At 42.0% G+C, this 25,844-nt stretch overlaps 1 protein-coding gene across 5 annotated transcripts in view; it reads left to right on the forward strand.

The window, feature by feature from the left end:
• The window catches only part of flncb (filamin C, gamma b (actin binding protein 280)), an 86,799-nt gene that overhangs the window by 56,468 nt on the left and 4,487 nt on the right, over window positions 1-25,844 (forward strand). For 2 of the 5 annotated variants that reach the window (XM_072673021.1, XM_072673023.1), the window contains 25 exons: window positions 361-478; window positions 865-1,127; window positions 3,762-4,359; window positions 5,501-5,674; window positions 7,458-7,620; window positions 8,662-8,822; window positions 9,041-9,208; window positions 9,333-9,456; window positions 10,550-10,706; window positions 12,767-12,956; window positions 13,055-13,078; window positions 13,172-13,419; window positions 14,785-14,877; window positions 15,283-15,382; window positions 16,277-16,417; window positions 17,486-17,614; window positions 17,713-17,886; window positions 18,452-18,613; window positions 19,537-19,740; window positions 19,928-20,080; window positions 21,152-21,274; window positions 21,804-22,049; window positions 22,524-22,793; window positions 24,651-24,788; window positions 24,889-25,004. In XM_072673021.1, coding sequence (XP_072529122.1) covers window positions 361-478; window positions 865-1,127; window positions 3,762-4,359; window positions 5,501-5,674; window positions 7,458-7,620; window positions 8,662-8,822; window positions 9,041-9,208; window positions 9,333-9,456; window positions 10,550-10,706; window positions 12,767-12,956; window positions 13,055-13,078; window positions 13,172-13,419; window positions 14,785-14,877; window positions 15,283-15,382; window positions 16,277-16,417; window positions 17,486-17,614; window positions 17,713-17,886; window positions 18,452-18,613; window positions 19,537-19,740; window positions 19,928-20,080; window positions 21,152-21,274; window positions 21,804-22,049; window positions 22,524-22,793; window positions 24,651-24,788; window positions 24,889-25,004 — 4,437 coding nt within the window. The remainder of the gene's footprint in view (window positions 1-360; window positions 479-864; window positions 1,128-3,761; window positions 4,360-5,500; window positions 5,675-7,457; window positions 7,621-8,661; window positions 8,823-9,040; window positions 9,209-9,332; window positions 9,457-10,549; window positions 10,707-12,766; window positions 12,957-13,054; window positions 13,079-13,171; window positions 13,420-14,784; window positions 14,878-15,282; window positions 15,383-16,276; window positions 16,418-17,485; window positions 17,615-17,712; window positions 17,887-18,451; window positions 18,614-19,536; window positions 19,741-19,927; window positions 20,081-21,151; window positions 21,275-21,803; window positions 22,050-22,523; window positions 22,794-24,650; window positions 24,789-24,888; window positions 25,005-25,844) is intronic. The other 3 variants (XM_072673022.1, XM_072673024.1, XM_072673025.1) reach the window with 2 other exon arrangements.

Here is a 25,844-nt window from a genome sequence, read left to right on the forward strand (position 1 = left end):
TTAGTGGTACAGTGCTGCTTTGAGGTTTGCACATGAGACATGCTAAATATATACAAGTTGTCATATTTATTAACACATTATGGTCTGTACATTTTTCCACACTACACCACAAGGATTCCTTATGGGTAACTACAAGCAAAGCAAAGTTGTTCCTCAGTTATAACAGTTGGGGAAATAAGCCAGGGAGGCCTGGTGGTTAAATTGTGTTACGCTGTTATAGAATAGTTCAACACAAGGATACCACACAAGGATATTTACATCCCATATCAATGAAAATGAAATACCCAGGTTAAATGGGATAATCAGTATAAACTAATGATTGCTCTCGTTTACATGCATTTTATTGTGTGTCTTTGCCAGGGTAACATGAGTATTTCTGTCTGCCATGGAGGTGACCCCATTCCCAAAAGTCCATTTGTTATTAATGTCGCTCCTCCACTGGACCTCAGTAAGGTCAAAGTCCAAGGGCTTAATACCAGTAAGTATGCATGAATTTCGTCTGTCAGATGGATTGATTATTATATTTATTAAAAAATAATATTTGAACACTTTGTTTGATCAGTGAGAGTAAAAGAACCGAAGCCTCGAATTGGCCTTGCTCTTTCAGGGGTACATACGGGTACATAGATGGCGCCTTCTCCCCACATCAGTACCGTGCAATGCTGGCCGGCACTGGAGACTGCTGGCCTTCCTCAGAGCACGTTGGTTGCCTGATGATCTTGCATCAGCAGCGAATCTTGCGCCTGTGACGAGGGGCCAGCCTATACCCTTCCACTGTCAGGAGCATTGCATGTGATAGGAGGAGAATATGTATGAGTTGGGTAAATTTAAGAAAAGTTGTGATGTGTTTGTGTGTGTGTGCAGAAGTGGATGTTGGGAAGGATGAAGAGTTCACCATTAACACACGTGGAGCCGGTGGGCAGGGCAAGGTGGACGTGAAGATCACCTCACCATCTCGAAGGCCAATCCCATGCAAGGTTGAGTCTGGCACAGCCAATGAAGTGCACACTGTAAAATACATCCCCCCAGAAGAGGGACCCTACAAAGTGGACATCAATTACGACGACAACCCTGTACCAGGCAGTCCCTTCACTGTGGAAGGCATCATGCCCCCTGACCCCTCTAAGGTTAGCGTTATAGTAGATAATGAAGATGCAGTTATCTGCTCATTCATTGTCTCTGAAAGCACTCAACACTTGTATGGTGTTATTGGAAGGATGTTCTGGTAAAAACTAAATTAACCAATACACAAATACATAAAGAATTGGCTATAGACTATATGACACCCAGACCATAAATCTATAGTAAATCCAGACCAAAAATCAGTAGTAAGTGATGTTGCTTGAAATGTCCATCTAAGGTCTTTAAGATAAACATCAAATACTAAGCGTTGTTTTCATACCAGCTAACATTTCTAGCCTAGTCAAGTCAAGTACAGTGTATTTGTATAGTGTTTCCTACAACCTGATGTCACGAAGCAGATTTACAGAAATCAGATGTACAGAAATGTGCATCCTCCTCTGGTCAAACTTCCTCTTGTATTTTACCAATAAATGGTATAAAGTCAAAAACTCAAAAAATGGTGTGACCTAAGATGATGTTGATCTGTGATGGTCCATCAAGAAGTCATTCGCTCTGGTGCAGCACTGTGACAATTCCAGCAGGCTACGGACGATTTGACTGCAGCTTCACACAGGCCTGAGGCCTGAAACTTATTAAATGTTGGCCAAAGCACACAAACCTCTCTTTGTGAGGACAAACGTGGGAGCAGAAGGCTCTAGAAGTATCTGGAAGTACAGTGTGTGCTGTACAGAGTGAGCAAAGCAATTCAGTGACCTGCAAGGAGTCAGTGACCACTGCAGTAAATTTCCTGCACATGGTGATTCTATCAGCGCTGCATATTGGCCATGCCAGAGATAGGCTTGGGCTTGTAAAACAGTAGATTGTCCTGCTCTGCTTAAGAACAGTCTGTTTTTTTTTTCTTTAGTGGGCTTACTGGAATGCAGTCTTTATTGTAGGCTGAACGGTTGTGTCCTTAGAGAACAGGGGAGGAGAGTGTTGTGCAACATGTCTGTAGCCTCCCAGAGCAGCATTAACCCTCCCTGAGGTGCCACTGATTGAGTTTGCTCTCCCAGGAGGCCGCGAGACTCAGTAATAGGGCATTAATGAACATTTTTATTGTTAATTAATGCAACAAATTCATCATCATTCTGCAGGAACATTCCTCTGCTTGTTCCACGTGACTGCAACCTTTCAACCTCCCATCTCAAAAGAGTCCTCTCTCATTAAGCAGAGCCTTGCCAGAGAAATATAATGTGTGTGTGTGTCTGTATACGTTCACCGCAGCACTCCCATAATTAACGATGGATAAGATTACTCTAGGGATGAAGTCACTACTGTCCTACACAGGGGTTCCACGGTGTGTCCGTGAGCCAGATGTTTCATTTCGTACGTCCGCATTGTCGGATGAGACGCTTAAAGCAAATACGACGTAGCATGACGCTGAACCACCGCAGGAAATAAGCAGAAGATGTGGTTTGTAATTAATCTGTCAAAGAGGGGTGAGTCAGAGTGTGCAGAACACAGGGGGTAGTTTAAGCACATCTGGAATCACTGTACACTTCAGTTCTTTTAGGGAAAAGAACAAGTGTGTAACAGCACAAGTGGATATGCAAGATATGTGTACCATCCTACACTCTATTAAATAAAAGAAGGGAGGTAATGCCTGTAGTTTCAAAAGAAAAGGGGTTCTTCAAGGGTTCTTTGGTAAAGACACAGTTCTGTATTGAAGTATGGCAATTAAGAGAACCCTTTGGATGCTCAAGGGGTTCTTTTCTTGGTTATTTTAAAAATGACTGACATGTAGCCTAAGGCTGTGTGTTAACTTAAAACACAGCTGAATTCAGAAGTTTCCATACATTCATCATGGGCATGAATGTCATGACAATATTGGGCTTTAATTGCTTCAAACTGTTCTTCTGTTTAATAGAAAAAAAGGATTTGATGTATATGTTTCCATTGTTTGTTTTCTCAAATCAACACAAGGTCAAACATACAGCACAATTAATAGTTGGTAGTTGGATGTTTGACCACTCATCGTGGTAGAATTTGTGGAATTCAGTCAAATTTGTTGCTTTCCTGGCATGGAGCTAACTTTGAGGTACAGTTCATATATTTTCAATAGGGCTGAGGTCAGGACTTTGGGAAGGCCATCCCACAAGTTTAATGTTAGCCAACGTTATCCTTTGTACAGCCATTCCTGGAATGTGCATTTATGGTCATTGTCCTGTTGCAACACCCAATTGTGTCCAGGTTTCAACCATCTAGCTGACAATTTGATGTTAAGCTGAATTCTGAGATCATGAGATTCAGGGCATGATGCTGCCACCACCATACTTAACAGTTGGTACAGTGTTCTTGGGGTTAGATGCCTCACCTCTATTCTTCCAAACATACCTCGTTGTGGTCATTGTGGCCCAAAAACTCAGATTTTGTCTCTTCTGACCCTTAAAATTTCTTTCCAGATGACTTTTTTTTTTTCTATGTGTTCAGCTGCATACTGTCGTCAAGCTGAAAGGTATCAATTTTGGGGTAGTGACTGCTCTCTTGGGTGGCAGTCCACTTCTTTGATGGCCTCTCAGTCCACAGTCATGCCAAAATCCACTTGATTGTAGACAGTGACACGGGTGTTCCAGCTGTTTTCAATTCATGGCAGGCCTGTTCCTTGGTGCTGGTACTAATTCCATGTCTGGTTCAACCAGGTGCGAGCTTATGGCCCGGGCCTGAAGGGAGGAATCGTAGGTAAACCTGCTCCGTTTGCTATCGACACCAAAGGCGCTGGCACCGGGGGTCTGGGCCTGACAGTGGAGGGGCCTTGTGAGGCCAAAATTGAGTGTCAGGACAACGGCGATGGCTCCTGCTCCGTGTCGTACCTGCCCACCGAGCCAGGAGAGTATGCCATCAACATCCTGTTCGCTGATGCACACATTCCCGGCTCCCCCTTCAAAGCCATGGTACAGTCAGTCTTCGACCCCAGCAAGGTCACAGCCAGCGGGCCAGGCCTGGAGAGAGGCAAGGTCAATGAGGCGGCCTCCTTCACAGTGGACTGCTCCAAAGCAGGAGAGGCTGAGCTGACCATCGAGATTATCTCTGACTCTGGAGCCCAGGCTGAGGTCCACATCCAGAACAACAGTGATGGGACATACTCTATCACCTACATCCCCCCTTTCCACGGCATGTACACCATCACCATCAATTATGGAGGACACGCTGTGCCCAAGTTCCCCGCACGTGTTCAGGTGGACCCAGCTGTCGACACCAGCGGAGTAAAGGTCTATGGCCCAGGAGTAGAACCCAGAGGTAGGAACATCTCAGCTCTGTAATTGCCAGCAATAAGAAAAATATGGTGCCATTTTATGTGAATTATTTCTCAGCCACTCAAATTGACCTTCAGTTCAAACTGCATGTGTGTTTGTTAGTAGAACATAGTAAGTAGATATTTTTGAGTTTGATGGAAATTTGTTCCGTTATTCTGTTGTGTATAATGTATATAATGCAGTAGCAGTATTTTTGCTACTCCAGGTAAATAGGATAATATATACTCCCTGTAATATATCATGGTTTTAGTCAGTGTGCTTTCATTACTACCAGCATCCTCAATGTGCTCAGAAATGTGTGTTATGATTACAAAATGCATCATGATATAGTTAGAATATTTCATATTTCTCACATTCGTGTCATGTTTTAACATCAGAACAAACAGTTGACTAGTCAATGACCCATGAAAATATACACTATTAATCAAATGTAACTCATTATGTTACATCACTTTGTAAGTACCATCAACGTGAACCTATTTTCAAGTGTTAAGATAGCTACATATTTCTCATTTGTGTAACAAATTTTAGCATGATATTGGTGCTTCTTTTTGAACTGCCTCCAGTGCAAAGTCACGGGGCAACCAATGCACTCCGAGAAAAAAGCACCAGGGACCCCGTTCTGAGAGAGAGAGAGACATCTACCCACCCAGAGAGAGCAAGCCCAATTGTGCTCTTTCTGGCTCTGGCTGCTGATGGCAGGCAACATGACCCGAGATGCAAACCAGTGCTCCTCGGGTCATAGTGGCTGTCCAGGGGACCACTCGGAGTAGCCTATATTTACGTTATTTACTTCATAATTGGACATGCAACCCCCTAACAGACCACATATTCAATTACATATTCAATTACGAAACAGTATTACTACCTGAAACCTACTAGCACTCAGCTTAATATCCTTATACTATCTAGCGGAGGGGTCAGCTTGTCCTCATATGTTTTTGTTGGCGTGGAACATGCAGTGTAACATTGCTAGGACTGAAATCTGTAGTATATCTTATAATGTACCTTTATGTTACATTATAGACCAGCAGTGTGATATTCAAGAACTGGAGTATATGTGTATATGTGCACACACATGTGTAATGTGTTTATTCATGGAGTCTGTTTGTGTGGTTATTTAGGAGTCCTTAGAGAAGTCACCACACACTTCATTGTGGACACCCGTGCTCACAACAAGACTGGAGGAAGCCACATCAAAACACGCATTGTTAACCCTTCGGGCTCCAACACGGACGCATACATCACCGACAAAGGGGACGGCACCTACAGAGTGGAGTACACTGCATATGAGGATGGTACGACATTGCCTTTTACATTTGTTGCACGCTTTTCTATTCAGCGTGGTCGAGAAATAGTTTTTAGCATTTTCTACAGCACTTTGTTTTATGGGAGGTCTAAAATATTTAGTAGATTATGGCAATGCAGAACTATCAAGTGGGTTTAGTCACTTGGTCTGCATTTCAGGTTTTGCTGACTCAGCCAGTTGACAGCCACTGGGCTTGCAGAGCAAGCCAGTGAGAGAACAGCCCTTGAGGCACGAAGCAGTGAACTGTGGAGCAGATGCTGTACCTCTTTTATGAATGTTTTCGTTAAGCTCCGTGTCGCCATTTAATAGCACAAAGTGCTGAGGTTTGTTTCTCCCCTCATGCTGGAGGGCAGTGGAGCTGTGTGGCTGGAGTAACAATCAGTAAAGGTCTGTTTTCACTGAGCAGAGTCTGCTGTACGCATTTGAAGCACACAAATTGGATATGAGAAGTTGAGATAGAGTAGAGGTTGTATTATGGCTTGATCGATACAACAGTACCAGTAGCAGTTTGAAGCACCTTAAGCTGATGACAACCAACAATATGGGCTGATCTAAATGTTTATGGTCTAAAATGAAAGAGACTACAATAGTCATAGTTATTCAGTGATCTACTATTTCTATTGGTCCATTCATCATCAGATGCCCGCAGAATGTAAACGGCAGCTACTGTATTGAAATCATGATGAAAAAAGAACATTTGCAAAAGAAATTCCTTTGCTTTTTTGTTTGGGCAATAATGATATGTCTGCATGAAGCAGATTACTGCAGGGAAATTTGCTGCATCACCTGTTGTCCAAAATGGCTTTCCAAAGCATTCAGCTACCTAGTGAAGTTTTGTTTATTTTTATAATTCTTAATAAAAATCAGCAACCTTGATGGAGACCTGGTTGTCAATGAAGTTGACTTGAACAAGGTTTTGACCATGTATTGAATAAAAAGGGTTGGGCGACTATTATCTTCTAGTGTTTTTTAGCAATATTAGCCTCATAGCTCCAGTTTGAATCCGAATTTGGACACCAAGCATGTCTCTTAACAACATCTGTGGGAAATGGGAAAAAATAATTAATGATAATTACTAATTACATAATGTTTTGCCTGTCCATTTTTTTTTTATCAGCAACTTAATGGTTGTTGTTGATTAGAACATCTCAGTTCCTGAGTGTGGTTTTATTTGAGGAACATCTGCAAAGCTTTATTAGCAGGATTTCTATTCTTGATAAATCCATGGAACTTTAATAACACCTGATTTCATCCACCAAGTTGTATGGGAAAAGAGTCACTTATTGATTTTCCAAATCAAGGGCATCTCAAAGGTTGTAGATGGAGGGAAATGAAAATGCGCACATACACACCTTACGAACACACACACACAAAACACATACTGCTCATCAGTATCCTGAGCATGGCAGCGTTATTGATTGCTCTGTGTGGGGGATGACTGCAGCGAGATGATGACAGCATGTATTGCGTTGGGAGCTCCGGTGCAGCAGCCGGTTTTCTCATGATAACCACATATAATCCTCAATTGCACCCACTATCGATCCAGACTCTGCACTGCTGTGCGGTAGATAACACAGATATGACCTTACCTCATGGAATATCCCTCTCTGCACCCATCAACCTGCTTCTTTTTGCACCTTTATATTTGGAGCTGCTCTGAGCTTGCCACCTATGCCCCTTGCCATTGATCATACTGACAGGAAATTATCCTTCAGTGTTAAAGAAAGTGTCAACATCGCATTGTGAACCATGCATGCTATGTGTGTACACAGGTGTGCACCTGATAGAGGTGTTGTATGATGATGTGTCGGTGCCGAAGAGCCCCTTCAGAGTGGCTGTAACTGAGGGCTGTGATCCAAGCCGTGTGCGGGCATATGGGCCTGGGCTTGAAGAGGGCCTGGTCAACAAACCTAACCGCTTTACTGTGGAGACCAGGTAAGTCGTGTTATAACAGCAATAACAGTAAGGGTTCTCAAACCAGGCCTCATGGATTCCTTCTCAACACAGAGAAAGACTATGAAGTATATTTAAGTATTTAAATATTCACCATTTTCTCAAATGTAACTATCACAAATTATGTGATGTGTTGTTTCCATACAAAATCATACCCTGAGAGTGCCAATAATGCATGGTAATGACATAACCCACTACTCCAAAGGACTCACAATGCTCATCAGAAATGTTGCTAGGTAGGCGTGATAGGCCGCACCATTTAAGGTGGGGACAGATCATTAAAATACATAGCTGGCGAATATGAAACGAAGTTCAGCTTCACATAAACATAAACATAAGTTCTTTATTTTTTAACAGCTCTGCCAGTGTGTGTGTAGCCATGTGATTAATATAACCTGTAACATCGCCTGATGGTGTAGTCATGACTTGTAACCCTGAGGATTCAGAAATGATGTACTATTCCTTGGCTATTATGACTGAAGGCTTATCCTGAACTATTTTATAATGCTTATAAACACCCTCTTTACCTTAAAATATAACAATAATTGGCAAAAACAGAACTGTGGTATGATCACAATAAGACTTAGTGGAGGTATTATTGACATAATTTTGCTATATAATATTGCTATATAGCTCCTTGAAAAGCTTATGGCCATAAGGCCAGGCAGACCAAAGGTTTTATTACAAACTTCTGTTACCATAGAATAGCCCCACCAGTTTGTACAGAAGTCCCTGTAGTCCCCTGTAGTGTGTAATAAGACTTGGAGTGTTAAGGGGTTAAGTAATCTAATCAATCTGAATAGTGATCAAAGATTTCTTGATGCTTGGGGTGAATGTTTCAAGAATCATAATAACAATAACATACCATATTTACACCCTAATAAATAATATAGATAATAAAAATGATATTACATGTAAATTAATTTCTATACCATTCTTTTATAGCCGTGTTACACTCTGTTCAGAGTGCTGTGTATGGCTATGTTTTGGATTCTTATTTTTTCTGTCACTCTGCATTCTTAGGGGTGCTGGTACAGGTGGTCTGGGCTTGGCCATTGAGGGTCCATCCGAAGCCAAGATGTCCTGTAAGGATAACAAAGATGGCAGCTGTAGTGTAGAGTATATCCCCTTCACTCCCGGAGACTACGATGTCAACATCACATTCGGAGGCTTGCCAGTTCCAGGTACGATTTGACTTCTCTCAGACAGGCCTGTGCTACGGAAATGACCCAGGGCTTTCTTTCACAACTGAACAGCAGCTCATATATTCTCTAACTGATGCCTGGAAGAATCAGTTCTAGTCAGTACATTTTTAACAAGGAGATCTGTGATGAACAGTGAGTTATGACCGTGTAGGAATGTGCGTGAAAAGTATTATTTGTTAAATGTGTGTGACTCGCAGGCAGTCCTTTCCGAGTTCCAGTAAGAGAGCTGGTGGATCCTAGTAAGGTGAGGTGTTCTGGTCCTGGGCTGGGCAATGGAGTGAGAGCTCATGTCCCACAAACCTTCACTGTGGACTGCAGCAAGGCAGGCCTGGCCCCGCTGGAAGTGCTGCTGTATGGCCCAACTGGTGAGGGGAGACACATATGATTGTGCATACTGTACATGCCTCACATAGAGACATACATTTACACTTGTATTTAGATTCTCTAATATATTTATATTCTGACCATGTCAACCCTTTATATCTGCAGGGGCAACAGAGCCTGTTAGCATCACAGACAATGGTGACGGCACACACGCTGTGATCTACACACCCGCCAAAGACGGACCTTACACTGTGTGCGTCAAGTATGCAGACCAAGAGGTGCCACGCAGGTGAGAATATTAACAATATATTACATACATTACATTCACGCAAAAATGTATAAAAAAGGATCACATTAGCACCTCTAATCAGAGCTTGGACCTGGCCGGTTTTAACGGTAGTAGGCAAAATATCACTAGCGACTTTTTTTGGTTGCAATGTTGCCAAGATTTATATAGTTTTGCCACTGTTTAAATATATCAGAGCTATGTATATGGTCTGAACTGGAGAATATGAACATATAAATACAAATAAATACAAATGACTGCTAATAGACCACAGATCAATCTGCTTAGCTCTGACCTAGTTATAAATATGAATCATTTTTGTACATAAATTTTCAACACTATCACACTGGCCCATGGTGGTCATATTGACCATTTGAAGTTTACATGCTTCAATTTTACATGCTTTAATTACAGAATAATACAGAAGAAATAAACAAATAAACCGTTACTTACATACCATAAGACCCGTAAGAAATGTCAGGATTTCTTTATTTATTTATTCATTAGCTGATAACATTCTGCAGATAAACTGCTCACAATCTACACGTGTAATTTTGACATTCAGTGAACTAAATAAGCCTGAGCTTACTCTCTTCATGCGTTTTACTCGGATTAAGCCGTAAATCAAAACCTACTGGTCAGATTTTACCTAAGCTGTTCTCTGAGAGAAACCAGATGCAGCTCCAAATTGTCTGCTGTGGCCTAATGAGGTAGAAATGTTTTTTTCTTTATATTCTAAAGGAAAATTTCATGACAACATCAGGCTAAAACTTAAAACTATAGTAAAGTCAGAGATCAGTAAACTTTAAGGCTATTACAGCTAAAAAAAAAAAAAAGATGTCTATGTAATAAAAATGTAATGTAAAAATATAAATGTACATTTTCATCTGTCAGTATTATTGTTTTTCTGATTTCTTAGCTCCTTGTAACATCACTAATTCTGGTAATTGCAGCAACAGGCTCTCATCAAAGCAGCTGATTAACATTAATTAACATTAATATTTCAATGCTTAGAAATGAAAATACTGATATGATAAGGATGATGCCACCACAGAGAGTGTAAAAAAGTCTTCTTTTCTGTATTCTTTTCTTCCAGTCCATTTAAGATAAAGGCACTGCCAGCTCATGATGCCAGTAAGGTTCGGGCCAGTGGGCCTGGCCTCAACGCTTCAGGGGTGCCAGCCAGTCTGCCGGTGGAATTCACCATTGATGCCCGTGATGCTGGTGAAGGACTGCTCACTGTCCAGATCTTGGTGAGTCACATGATTTCCTCTCCCGACGTGCCGTATTTTTATTGAAGTAGAATATGGGAAGCAGGTTTAAAGAGCTTTAAAGATGTGTTGACTGTTTATACTTCAACAACTTTAAAGTCCCATGTCACCCTGCTCCCCACTTCCCTCCCCCTTCCCTGCTGTCGCTGCAGGATCCGGATGAGTGCAGGCGTGAGGTCTCTGTGTATGTGGAGGACTGGGGTAGGAGGGTGTGGGACAGTCATATTGTAAAGGGCACCATCCCCTTCTATATTCTTAGGAAAGGCTGTGTAAGGCCACAACCTCCTTTTGGCACCCCTAGCGTTTTCGTCCCCTCATCATGTCCATCGTCACCCTTCCTCCCTCTCTCCCCTCATATTCCTGCTTCCTGAGCCCTCATACCCTCATGCACCCTTGTGCTCTAGCTTGCCATGCCCTGGTTTCACCTCAGCTTCATCCTCATATAGGGTAAAGCAGTTTCCGCTGCTCAAGTATTGCAGTGTGGCAAATGCCAGAAGGTGTTTGTGGAACATACTGAAGCTAATATAAACCTTGGGAAAGAGTTTAATGGGGGCTTCACAAGAGTGCTGGCGGTTGTCCAGTGCCCCTTAAGGGCTGTGATATAATTCTCTCTCTCTCTCTCTCTCTCTCTCTCTCTCACACACACATACACACACACATTTCATGTTGAGTACATACAGTAAATCCATAAATAGTGCACATTTCTCAACATTCATTTTAGTTTATTTTAGTAACTCTTAAATTTGACGAAAGGGTACTGAGGGATTCTGGGAGTTGTAGTTCCTGACACAGCTGGCTTTTGCAGAGATTTTCTACCTAATAGGGGTGTAACAATGCAATAAGACATATTATACTATTATACATATATCATATGTGCACTGTGGAGAAAAGGCACTCAATTATTATATATGTTTATATCTATCTATCTATCTATTCATGTATCCGTTATTATTATTAAATACAGTTACATTGTTTGAACACTGAATTTCTAGTCTCATTACTAAACAGCAGGATACAGTCATTATTTTTCTTTTAACCAATTATTCAAAATTCAGTCTGAATATTGAATCGTGAACCCAGTGACATGAGTCGAAATGTAGGCAGAGTGTATTGTTACACCCCTCTTACCTGTTTTAGAAAAGAAAAAATGGAAACTTTAACTTCAAATTGAACTGGAATGCGCTCAGTTAATGCACATCCAAGAAAAGAGCATTGTCACTGCTAGAGAGACAATGGTGTTTATGGATGTGTCCTTTGCCTGCTATGCTTGGTAATGTCTTCATTTAGAGATGAGTTAAAAACCCTTAATGCTCCTTTACTTGTCTCTGTGGACTGACAATCCATTAAGTTTGGGCTAATCCTTCATGGTGGTTTGCTACTACATTAGTACTACTAACTTATAGTGATTGATTGCTTAAAATAAATAATGCAGTTATATTGGCACTGTTTATTGAATACACACAAATTTTAGAACAGCCGTTGTCACGGGTCCGACCGATATGAAAGCGTTGCGGCCGATACTGATTTCAAGGAGCTAAACATTTAGCCAATATACTTTTATAGTTATATTGTAGAATTTCATTTTAAAATCCAGTGTTATTATTATCAACCTTGAATTGTGAAATATGGGGTCAGGGTGCCACAATATTAAGCTGGATGTTTGTGTGTATGTGTGTATGAGCCTGTACTGAAGTCTCAAAGTTGGGTTGTTCACATCCAGAAAATAAATACCCCCCCGAGATTGCCTGACTTCACTACATACACCAGCAATAGTGGTTTCCAGGCTGTTGGAGCACAATTCACTTTCTGGGCTTGAACCACACTCCTCTGAATAGACTTAAACAGGGGGCACCTCATATTTGCCTCCACGGTAGCACAGCTGTCTGACGTTGTGACAGCCACTATATCGGTGGGCCCTAGTTGATCTAGGTGATCAAGATATATAGAACTATGCATTTTTCCATTTTAAGCGCTGTCTGAGTGTACACACACACACACACACAAATGAGACATACTTAAAAATTATGTTTGTCTTTTCATAGGATCCAGAGGGAAAGCCAAAGAAAGCAAACATCAGAGATAACAGAGATGGAACATACACAGTGTCCTATGTCCCTGACATGACAGGCCGTTACACTATCACCATCAAATACGGCGGAGACGAGATTCCCTACTCCCCCTACCGCATCCATGCTTTGCCCTCCGGTGATGCCAGCAAGTGCTTGGTCACAGGTCTGTCTTGTTCTAAGTGGTATTAGTGGCATTACTAATGTGTTTTGTGGATTGTGTATGATTGTGCTATGGTGTTAATCTCTTATGTTGTGTTGCAGTTTCCATTGGAGGACATGGCCTGGGTGAGTAGCTCAGTACTGAATATTATTCCATCTTTCTCATATTATGCAGTTTTACCACAGTCCTTAACCCAATTGTGTGTGAATATGCACCAGGCTCAGGACTAGGACCCACCATCCAGATTGGCGAGGAGACGGTCATCACTGTGGATGCCAAGGCTGCTGGGAAGGGGAAGGTGACCTGCAAAGTGTCCACACCCGATGGAGCTGAACTGGATGTGGATGTGGTGGAGAACTCGGATGGAACTTTTGATATCTACTACACAGCCCCAGAGCCAGGAAAATATGTCATCACCATCCGCTTTGGAGGAGAGCACATCCCCAACAGCCCCTTCCATGTGGTGGTGAGCACTTTGTCCAGCTGGAATTTATGGATAGCCATGCATTGGTATTGGTAGCCTATACGTGTGAAACCCTGGAAAATCAACTAGTAATCCAGGACCTGCACATTTTTGTTTCGCACTAAAAAATGCGTTACGTTACACTCGACTCTGTGGAAACCAGTGTCTCTACACTGAGCTATTTACTTAGAGACATACTTAGAGAAATAGGAACAAAATATTGAGGTTTCTTTGATAAATTGAGTGTCCTGGACTGCTCTGATACTGTAGATAACAAGTGGATGTAAATTATCCTATTTACCTATCTGAATATTTAAATCACTATAATGTATTTACACTGTTTATAATGTATTTTGTACACTATAAATATATTTAAATACACTATAATGAATTTTGTTTTTATGCACCAGAGGCATAGAGACATTAAAGGAATGTTTTGGTTCACACTCACCCAAGTTGTCTATTAGCCAAAACATTTTTGTGTCTTTAGCACTGGAACTACAAGGCTAACATTGCTTACAAAGAAGAAGTTTATAGTCATCCAAATTTTTTTTTTCTGTAAATACATGCCCGCACACTTCTTAGCCTTCTCAAACCATAGCTTTGTTAGTTCCAAGTCTTCATTAACTCCTTAAACCCAGCCACTATTAGCATCAGCTTCGCAAACCCTAAAACAGACCCCTGTGGGATGCCATTCATACCACATCCAAGTCTTCATTAACCCTTATACCCTGTGAATAGGCCCACACTTTAGTTATTTACTCTTAAACTTCATTACTGCCACATTTAGCATCAGCTTCATAAACCCTAAAATAGACCCCTGTGGCCCAACATGGGCCAAGCCAAATATGTACCAAATCATTTCTAGCTGTTTTTGCATTAGAACTAATTAAAATGAAAACAAATTTTACAAATGTCACTTTTGTTGTTAATATTGACACACATGTTCAGAAATTTCCCAATTACCAGTCATTTATAAACAGAAACAAAACTTAATTAATCATTTGTGCCTGGTGACTAAAATAGCTACCAACAGTATTCAGCTACATCCTATAGTTTTTTTTTTGTTTTAATAGTTTTAATAATCTTCACAACCTAAAGGCAGATAAAGGCAGATGGAGTTTAAGTTGGTTCAGAGAAGGTTGTAAGCATGTATTTACGGAATCGTTTTGGGTGACTAATGACTTCTAGTGGTTAAACTTTTAGATTATTTGCCAAACCATTATCTCTAATGTTCATTCCTGTAATAAAATACATAATGTACAACACAGTAATTACTACTATATTTTATCACACAAAGGCAAATCTAACTTGAACTATGTGTAATTGCATGTGGTTAAGTAATGGTGTGACTCCCTCCATTCTCAGGCATCTGATACCATTCCTATAATAGAGGAGCCGTGTGATAAAGTGCAGTTGCAGCAGCCCTACGCCCCCTACCAGGGTTACTCCCCACACTGGGTACACGTCTCAGCCCTCTCCACTCCTTTGCTTTCTCAGTCCCATTCATCCTCCCATTTAACCTCTCTATCCATTCCACCCATCTTCCAACGCATAAACATTTCTTGTTAAGGGCTACACTGCTGAAGGCTTCCTGGAAGCAACATTATATTGACTCATATTTGCAGAGATTCTGAAGCTCAGCTTAGTGTCTGTCTTCTGACTTGTTGCCTTTTTGCTCCTCCTTTGTGCATGGCTTGCTGGTCGGTGTGTTCACCACTCTCTATTGCAGCTTTGTTGCTCTGTCAGGGCCCATGCAGCCTGGGTCTGTCTGCCAGAGTCAGTGCCTCTCACCTGGCTTTGAACACAAACCTGTCCACCTTTCCACTGGCTAGCAGAGCTAACTTTTGTCTCCTCCTGCTCCAGGCCACAGAGGAGCCAGTGACAGCCATCAATGGCATGGAGCCCATGCTTCGTCCCTTCAACCTCGTCATCCCCTTCACAGTGCAGAAAGGAGAGATCACAGGTTTGAAATTTAAGTTTTTAAACTAAACAAAACATATTCCACTACTGAATGTATCTTTAGCAGTTGACCAATACATGCTTTGGCCCTTTTCTTTCATAGCTGCTGTTGCAGAACTTTGGCAAGAATCCAAATCAATCTCATGAGCAGTCTTTATTTAGAGGCACTACATAATTGTGCACTGCTGTTCTCTTATAATGATGGATACCATCGTCCTACATACTGTACAACTGTATTTACTTTATGTATATTTTAACAATTTCAGTAAATTACATAAATCACCTGCTATCACAGTATTACATTTCAGATAGTGCTGAATTTGTAATATGCAAATGCAGGCAAATGTGACATGGGCTTACGTATCTAACAGGTTTTGCATGCTTTTGACCATCTTCTTGAATCGTCATTGCTGCATCATTTGTAAATGACAGAAATCAGACAGATATTTCTCAATGTTCACCCTGAATTGTTTTTAGAGTTTTTTTGACTACTGGGTTGCCTCACATATTTTACACCTGCTTTTCTGACACAGCCTATTTTCCTTAATTATAGTCATTTTGTATGCAGATTTAGGTTGGAAAGCTTGTGTGGTTCAGACATAGAATTGTTTCAAACATTTCACCAGACTTTTTAGCAACCAGCCTCTCAGTTAGTTACTCTTACCTGCACTAGACTTGTTTAGATTTTAGCTAACTTTTTTTTAGCTAGATTTTCATTTAAATTTGTTGCAGATATGTATAAGTTGCTGTTGTAGATAAATGGTCGACCCTGCTCAAATACCTTTAAATTGATTTTGCCAGAAAGAAAAGTGTTAGGCTATGCCCTGCTCTTCCCTACACTTCACTCCGTTCAGTGGACCACAGAAATGACTGAGCCTCTTTTATGACTGTTTCATAGGTGAAGTGCGTATGCCCTCTGGTAAGACTGCCCGGCCTCACATCACTGACAATAAGGACGGAACAGTGACTGTGAAATATGCCCCCACTGAGAAAGGCCTGCATGAGATGGACATCAAATATGACGGCAACCACATACCAGGTGCTGACAAACACTTAAAGCAACATTATGTAGCATTTTTCACTCTAAAATAGCAGCTTCAACATCATGCACTTTCATGTCGTTATGGTCGAGCTTCATGAGACATCTTGCCAGAACTGTGTAACGCTGCGTAATGGCTTAGACAGTCTTGGAGACTTGGAGAGTCGTCAGGTCGATGTACTGTTTAAACTACATAACTCGATCTCTTGTAATCGTGAATGTTTAGGTCGTTGTGGTTTGCACACCACATGACAGTTCAACGACAGCAGGTCACACATTACACAACTGTTCCAGAGAGAAAAGAGAGAAAAGAATATGCGTGAGGGAGTGGGTTGGGATGCAGGCCAGCAGGGATTGTCTGTTCTGCAGAGGGTGCTGGAAGTAAATAAATATTAGGGAGACTTTTGTTTCCTCCATAGCTTTTCTCTCTCCTTGCGTTCTCATTGGCTGGTGCACAACACCGCACCCACTGCCAGTCATAACCCAATCCTGACACTTTTTACTCTACAGGATTTCGCCGACAGGTTCAGTTTATGCTTAGCGTGCTAGTTGCGTTGGGTCTTTGCACACACAAACAATTCACAGATAGCAATCCTGAGCCGATTTTTGAGGCCCGAGTGAACACACACAATTTGCCTTTGAGCTGATGTTTTCCAAAACCTGTCAGCGAGTGGAAAACCAGGGCTAAAATAGTGTAGTGTATAACCTGAGTTGTAGTTGTGTAACATTCTGTAATATCACTTTGCCACGACAGTCCACTGGCTTCTTTCGCTTTAGCCAGTTCTGGATCTCCCAGCTTATAAAATGCACATGTTTTTGGCTCCTGGGATCCCCCTACAGGTGAGGAGGGTACTTAGCTGTTATCAGTGAAGGGGAGCTCAAAGTGTGACTTGTATTTATGGCAGTGGTGTAAAAGTGAAGTACCCTCCTCACCTGTAGGGGGATCCCAGGAGCCAAAAATACCAGTTCCTGCAAAATACTGACATAATACTGCTTGATTATTTTATCATTAATTTGCCTATCTTGTTGAGGACCCCCTTTAATTAATCGGTATATGTCCCCTCACAGGAAGTCCACTGCAGTTCTATGTCGATGCCATTAACAGTGGTCACGTGACAGCTTACGGGCCTGGGCTGAGTCATGGCATGGTCAACAAACCTGCCGTCTTCACGATTGTCACCAAGGATGCAGGAGAAGGTATGCATGCAATTTTTTTAGAAGGCTTGCTGAAGGTGTTTAATGACAAGTACAAATCACTGTTTCCCTGTTTTTGGCATTTGTCTTTCTTGTATCAGGTGGTCTGTCGCTGGCAGTAGAGGGCCCCTCTAAAGCAGAAATCAGCTGTAAGGACAATAAAGACGGCACATGCACAGTCTCCTACTTGCCTACTGTACCGGGAGACTACAACATCATTGTCAAGTTTGATGACAAACACATCCCTGGTAGCCCCTTCACAGCCAAGATTACAGGTCTGTGTATATGTGTGTGTGCGTGTGTATGTCTGTGGGTCGGCAGAGGTCCGTTAAGAAGGAAAGGAGACACAGGAGAGCAAGCGAATGTTTCTCTATGAGGTCTAGGAATGATTTAAATGTGCATAAATGTGTGTGTGTGTGTGTGCATGCAAACACCTGTGTGTTTGCAAGTTATCTCTTTGGGGGGAGTTCACCACATCCGCTCGGTATCGAGTGACTGTTGAAGGCAGGTTGTTATTAGCGCTGTAGGCTTTATCTGAACAGGAAACACCTGTGCCCCCCTCTTTCTCTTAGCCCTGCCTCATGCACTGTTGTTCTGTTTGTTAAACTACTCTGCAACACAAACACGTACTCACCATGTGAGCACTTTTTCTTCTTAATTGCTGCAGTTAGGCAAATTGTGTTTTTAAAATGAGATATATTGTGAACTGTTTCATTCATTTTCATCATGGTTTTGTTAGATTGACAGAATGCCATGCTCTGCTTAAGCTGTTTTACCTTCTTTGTTCTGTGCTTTTAACTGTTCTCTCCCTCTGTGTCCACATATTGTTGTCTATTGAAGGGGACGATTCTATGAGGACATCCCAGCTGAATGTCGGCACAGCAACAGATGTGTCCCTGAAAATCACAGAGACAGACCTGAGTTCCCTCACAGCTAGCATCAGAGCTCCATCTGGCAATGAGGAGCCCTGTTTGCTCAAGAGACTGCCAAACCGCCATATCGGTGAGTGAATTGCAAGGCCTGCCATCAGAGGCATTCTGTACAAAATTGCTTGATAAATGTACCAAAATGGTGCAAAATGACTTCTAGTAAAATCTTTCTATTTTGACCTATGTTAATAGTTAAGAAGCTTTTTTTTAAAGTTGCTGTTTTGGAGATACTAGACTTTTGTGTGACAGCAAATGTCTTCACATTAAGGACTGTTCTCTTAGAACCTTCAGATCTTCTTTCTTTAGGAAGTAGGTCTTTGAGCTCAGTCAGCATCCGGAGAGTTTTTGATATGCTGACACCGAAAATTTCAGAAAATCTAGTTTAGTCTGTTAATTAAAGAATAAACAGAAAATCAGGCCTAGACTAAGTCCTGTTCCATGAATCAGCATGCATGGTGTACCATGGGGTTCAACTTATTAGTGAGCGGCTTAATGTGCTACCACTATGGCCCAGGGTCCCGCTTTAAATCCGGAGCTATGCCGCTTTGTCATCAGCAGCCAGAGAGTCCAAGAGGGCACAATTGGCCGTGCTCTTTTTTTTTTGGGGGGGGGGGTCAGTTTGAAAAGAGGCGGTGGCTGGCTTTACATGTATTGGAGGAGTCCTAACCCTATTAGTGCTGGTAGCATTGCTAGTGTTAGGGGAGTTTCTCAAAATTGACCTAAAGAAAGCTGATATGGGATGACAAGAGATTGAGGTTTCTCATTGGCACAAAATTTGTCCTTCGGAAAAGATTGCCCCTCAACAAAACAAAACTTTACCATTACTGCTTATGCTTGCTCAGTAAGGCATATGATCCTCAGCACTGCTGTCCCGGCTTTTGCCCCAGGCAACCTGACTATTGTTCTATGTCGAACCCGGCATGCATAAAAAATCCTGATAGCCTCTTCTTTCAAAGGACAACTTTTATGAGTAACTTCCCTCTGTTCTCCCCTCAGGAATCTCCTTCACTCCTAAGGAGGTGGGCGAGCATGTGGTGAGCGTCAAGAAGAATGGCAAGCATGTCACCAACAGCCCCTTCAAGATCATGGTGGGCCAGTCTGAAATAGGAGATGCCAGCAAAGTGAAGGTGTTTGGCAAAGGCCTAGTGGAGGGACACACCTTTGAGGTTGCTGAGTTCATCGTAGATACCAGGAGCGCAGGTGAGAGCCAACATCCAAACTGAAAAGGCATTAAATGACACATACAGGTACTAGGTAATCAAACCCTAAGGGAAGAAAGCTGCAGAGGGTCATTCTTTTACTACTCTGCAAGCACTGCAGTGCAATTGGCCAACCAAATGGTCAGTATTTAGCAGAGCTCTGATACATTCTCCTTCTCTTCTTTTAGGTTATGGTGGTCTGGGTTTGTCCATTGAGGGCCCGAGCAAAGTGGACATTAACTGTGAGGATGTAGAAGATGGCACGTGCAAAGTGACATACTGCCCCACGGAGCCCGGCACTTACATCATTAACATCAAGTTTGCTGACCAGCATGTGCCAGGTGCAGTATGCAGCACAGCTCAGTTAAACATGACAGTTTAGTTTGCTTCTGTTCCATGAAACCAGTCTGTAACATATCTTTCAGAACGTTCTTCTCTTTTTACAGTCCTATTGAGTGGACACTCCTTTATTATCATTATTATTATTATTATTATTATTATTATTATTATTATTATTATTATTTTTAAAGGGCCCATATGTTGAAAAGCCAGATTTTCTACACTTTTTTTGTGATGTTATGAACTAACAAACAATTAGGTGGATGAACATGCCTGAAGCCTCTCCTCTTAATCAACACCCTATAAATACCATCGCTACCTTGTTCACGTGTCTTTGACAAAGTCTTCGCAACCCTCCAGCACCAGGTCTCCTCCCCTTTAACTCTGTCATCTCTCATAAGCCCTGAGTGGTCCAGCGGAGTAAGTCGCTGTCACTATAACCAGAGAGTCGCTAGACAGCCAGAGCCCAGTGTCTGCTGGTTGGTGTATCAGAGCTGGGTACAAGACTTTTCTTCGAGCACAGTGATGTAGTAATGGTGGCAGTTCGGAAAAAGAGGTGGGAGTGTCGGGAGCATTGCATGTGATGGGGAGAATATGTATGAGTTGGGTAATTGGTGATTCCAAATTGGGGAGAAAAAAACTTACTAGAAAAAGGGGGCTGGCTTTCCACCACAAGCAGAAGCCACCTGAACTCTGAGTTCACTAGCAAATTAAGCAGGCCCGGTTCAGATAGTCCATATACTGCAAGTAGGTTGCAAAACGTATTATTTTTGAGGTGTCACAAGAAACACCACAGTTTTATTTATTCAGATTAAAATTCACACCAAGTGTTTTAGGCCAATCAGCCTCACAGGAACAAAAGCAGCCTGTTTCAATCCAAAGCCATAAAAGAGACTGGGAATGACCATGTAAACAAACAGAAACATCCTAAGAGAAACAAGAGACAGCAAGAGAAAAGCAGAATATGTGCCCTTCAAACTCTCTTTTGCTTAGGTAATGTCTTACATTTTGAGGTTTTTTATGTTACTGTTCTGACAAGAGTGTTGCATTTTTCTATTTTCTTACCTTTCCAGGGAGTCCGTTCACAGTCAAGGTGCTGGGAGAGGGTAGGATGAAGGAAAGCATCACCAGGAGGAGGCAGGCTCCCTCCATCGCCTCTGTGGGCAGCACATGCGACCTCAACCTCAAAATCCCAGGTGTGTCCACCTTAACTGAGTGATTTTGATATTCTTCAAGAGCTTAATAGAGAAAAACAACCAACGCTGGCGGCCAAGTCGCTTTCTTGCTCTATCTTTTATTCCATCTGTTGCACATTCTGTTTCTTGTTCCATCTTGTTCCTCTTGATTCACACTCCTTTTTTAGATTAGACAGCAAGAAAGCTCGAGAGAGAGCTAGAGGGAGAGGCAGAGAGAGAGCATAGTATAGAAGTTACTGGCTGGTTTTGACAGAGACAGAATGCCATGTTACACAAACACATTCATCCTCACACAGATTATTTTCTGTCTAGATAACTCGTAAGACAAGGATGCACACTAACACACACAAAAACACAGATTTATGCACTTCAGACAGCACATAAACAACACACTCCATCTCAGCCTTCCTGCATGTTGTTTTCTAGCTGTCCTAAGTTCTTCTCTTGTTCACCACCTTATCCTCCCTGTTCCTCTCTCTTCTCTGTCTGCTCTCCTCCCTTTCTCCGCGCTCCCTCCTGCATCCTGCAGGGAACTGGTTTCAGATGGTTTCAGCCCAGGAACGGCTGACTCGCACCTTCACGCGCAGCAGCCACACATACACACGCACAGAGCGCACGGAGATCAGCAAGACACGAGCCGGAGAGACCAAGCGCGAGGTTCGCGTGGAAGAGAGCACGCAGGTCGGGGGAGACCCCTTCAGGGACGTGTTCGGAGGCTTCATGGGCAGAGAGAGCATAGGGTCTTTCAGCGGCATCCAGGCCCGCCAACCTGAGGGTGTGTGCGTGTGTGTCTGTGTGCACGTGTGTATTAGTTTGATTTAACTCTGGATTTTCTGTTTTGACGGTAGACCATTTTACCAGGCTACATCACCATGGCTACTTGTGCTGCACACCTAACCTCCCTTAAGGTTGGAAAGATTCAGGATATTGTATAATAAGCTGCTCGTCAACCAATCAGGGCTGAGATTTTGACCACTCAGGACAGTCTGATGGAGGTGAACCTCTCTGGTGCTTTTTGAGTGACTTTTTTTATTGCGGCAGTAGCCTGCTAATTCCTACTGCAGAACTTCCTGATGTGCTTTTAAAAAGCAGCTGTGATGGAAAGGCCCTCACTGTCATTCAGAGTTACACAGACCACTGACTCATGCACATTAATCCTGTCTGCGGAAGACTTTATATGCGTCTTGCTTCCCTCCCCATCAATTTGTGCCTCATTTCCTCCCTCTGTTTCGTAATGCCCCTTTCTCAGGTGAGACGGGCACTCAGGAGATGACAGCTCAGGTGACAAGTCCCAGCGGTAAGACTGAGGACGCTGAGATCATTGAGGGTGAAGACAGCACCTACAGTGTGCGTTTCGTGCCCCAGGAGATGGGCCCCCACACAGTCAATGTGAAATACAGAGGCCAGCATGTGCCTGGCAGCCCCTTCCAGTTCACCGTGGGACCTCTTGGGGAAGGAGGAGCCCATAAAGTGCGGGCTGGTGGCACTGGACTGGACAGAGGAGTGGCAGGAGTGCCTGGTAAGACACATGAGCTGCATTTTTTTCTCTCTTCTACAGTCATTAGGTTTACAGGGCCCATATCATGGGACACCTCTAATAGACAATTTCGTACTTTTTGTGTGTGTGTGTGTGTGTGTGTGTGTAAAAATGTACCATTCACTCCCAGTCCGTACAGTCCATTATCTGTTTTAATCCCCTTAACACTCCAAGACTTATTTCACACTAAGGCGTATTACTCAGTAACTACAGAGACTACTGTGCAATTGCTGGGACCATTCTCTGTAATAGACTATTGACCCACTGGTTGTCCACTGACCATTTAAGGGGTTAAATTCGTTGTTTTTGTGAAGTCTCAAAACATGTTTACATACATTCAGCCTACATCAGTTTAACCTCAGCTAAACTGGTCATTTATTTTATTAGGCACATTCTTAATTTTAAGAGACAGAGAGAGGTTGGAAAATGATAGCGTCTAAATGAATTATGACCGTTGACCTATGTAAATGTAATATGCAGACCTTGGGGGGAAAAAAAAACAAAAACAAAAATAACCTGAAATATGACCATTTTAAAAGAAATACATCTGTCTACCTCCATATAGTGCCCTTTAATGCACAAGGAAAGATTAGGCCCAGCTTTGCCGTGTCTGCCACGTGAGCTTCATATTTATTACTTGTATTTAGGCCTAGTATCTAGAGTTTGTTTGATTGGTTTTAGATGAAACATTTGTTTCTAATACTGCGTTCCACTTACCTCGGATGTTGTGGCTGGAAATGGCTTGACACCCAAGTTGACCCCGTTCCTGTTAATTCTGATATTTGTACACTATTTCAGAACATTTCCAGAAAACAGTTTGTTTACCACACCTGGTTTGACAATTCTTTACTTCTGTTTTATAGTGAATCCAACCAAAACTGTACTTTGTGTTCAAATGATTTAATGAGACACAAATGGATAGAAGTGCAATTACAATGTTGGATGTTAAACTCTGCAACTACTCAGAACTCAGAAAATCTGACATCCCAGTTCAAATAAAACAGCATAATAGCATGTTCAGACTTTTACATTGTACAATTCCTACTCTACCCTTTGTACCCCTACTTCACATAGGCACAGCATGGCCCAGGGGGTTGTCGAGGGGTTGTAAACATATGGGCACTTTGGATTGGTTGGTTGGAACAGCTCTTGGCTCAAAAGATAACAATCTGGTCAGATAAAAGGCAGAACCACTCAGTTTCACTGAGAAATAGCCTGAGAGGAAGAATAGCTGACAGAGGGTGGCCAGAGAATGGGGCTTCCTCACTCTCTCTCTCTCTCTCTCTGTCTCTTATTTTCTCATACTCTGTCTATGAGGTCTTATTCAGTAGTATAGTATTCAGGTTGCATTCATTAGGAGGTATTTGTGTACAGTATGTGATCATAGCCTCATTATTTCTTTATTAACTGTAGCGCAAGTAAGGTATTGTCAACCGTTAACCTTTTTGCAAGTGCAGTTCCCAATTCTTTTTAAACATGACTCAACAATCAACTTTAATCCTACTGATTCATTAAATCCATCCACTGATAAGTCTTTCCACAACTTACAGCGCATCCTTAAAACGTAGGAATTTTCTGTTTCACCTGAAATAGTGCTGAAGTTATAGAATGTTGCAGAACTGCAGCAGCTAAAAGAGCTTGCTCTGGATGGACCAGAGGTAGCCAGCTACAAGTACCCAGAACGCACCTGCGAAAGGGTTTCCTTCAACCAATGTGAAGTTTAATATACTGCACTGCATTTGTTTACCATTGTTTGCTAAAATCATGAACTCGTTAGTTGTTATATTCATTTAGTCATATTGACTGTGTGTGTGTGTGTGTTGTGTGTGTGCCTTGTAGCGGAGTTCAGTATCTGGACGCGCGAGGCTGGCGCGGGTGGTCTGTCAATCGCTGTGGAGGGACCCAGTAAAGCAGAAATCTCCTTTGAGGACAGGAAGGATGGCTCGTGTGGAGTATCTTATGTGGTTCAAGAGCCTGGTAAGATCTGCCAATACAAGCACTTCAGTTTCCAGTGTCCAGTTCTGTGCTTGCCAAATAAACTCTGTCATTGTCTAACTTTGTTTCCTATTGATTTCAGGTGACTATGAGGTATCAATCAAATTCAACGATGAGCACATACCAGACAGTCCTTTCATCGTTCCTATAGCAACGCTGTCCGATGACGCCCGCAGACTTACTGTCACCAGCCTACAGGTGAAAATGTGTCTTCCTCTCTTTCTCTGTTTCATACACACACACACACACACACACACACACACACACACACACATATGTTCTATGCATAACTTAATTTATTAGCAAAATAAGCAACAGCCAAGTTACCTCTACAGCAGAGTCATACAGTGGCCAGAGAGTGGAGGTAAGATATGAGGATGTCTAATTAAAAAGACAAAGATCTAAAAATTTAATGTCCCTCCCTTTTTGGGGAAAAGTTCAAGAGTTAGTAAACAATATTCACTCTCCAGGTCATACAGTCATGTATGGAAACTATGTAACCAACTAATTTACATATGAATCTCCTTCTTTTTCAGTCTACCACAGTTTAGCCCCGCCCGTCCGTACTGCAATTCACAAGTGTTTCAGCAGAGTGCTTTTGAATGAGGCACAAAGCCTGACAGCCAATTATAATAGAGTTTGTTTACCTTATTTGTCTTCAAGGCGCAGTAACAGAAACAGCATTTATCATTCTAAGAGATAAAATGAGGTTGGAATGTGATCGGGTAAAATTTCTTTTGGACCATAAAACGACACAAATGAACCTTTATTTCAATGGAAATAAATTAAACAATAAATAATTAATGTATTTATTTATTTCTAATGAATTTATAATAATTAAATTAATATTTTGGCAAAAAAATCACTGACTCCATATCCAGTCTTTCAGCCAAGAGATGTTTGTTTAATTTAGAATGGGAGATGCTAGGCTAACGTTGCTAGTAAACATTGGGCTTAGACTGTCACCAATTTTATGTCCATAAATATGTGCAATTATTATCTGCTTCAGAAATCTATCTAAAAGCTATGTCACCACAT

The sequence above is a fragment of the Salminus brasiliensis genome, chromosome 2 (genome assembly GCF_030463535.1).
Source record: "Salminus brasiliensis chromosome 2, fSalBra1.hap2, whole genome shotgun sequence".
Lineage (NCBI taxonomy): Eukaryota > Metazoa > Chordata > Actinopteri > Characiformes > Bryconidae > Salminus > Salminus brasiliensis.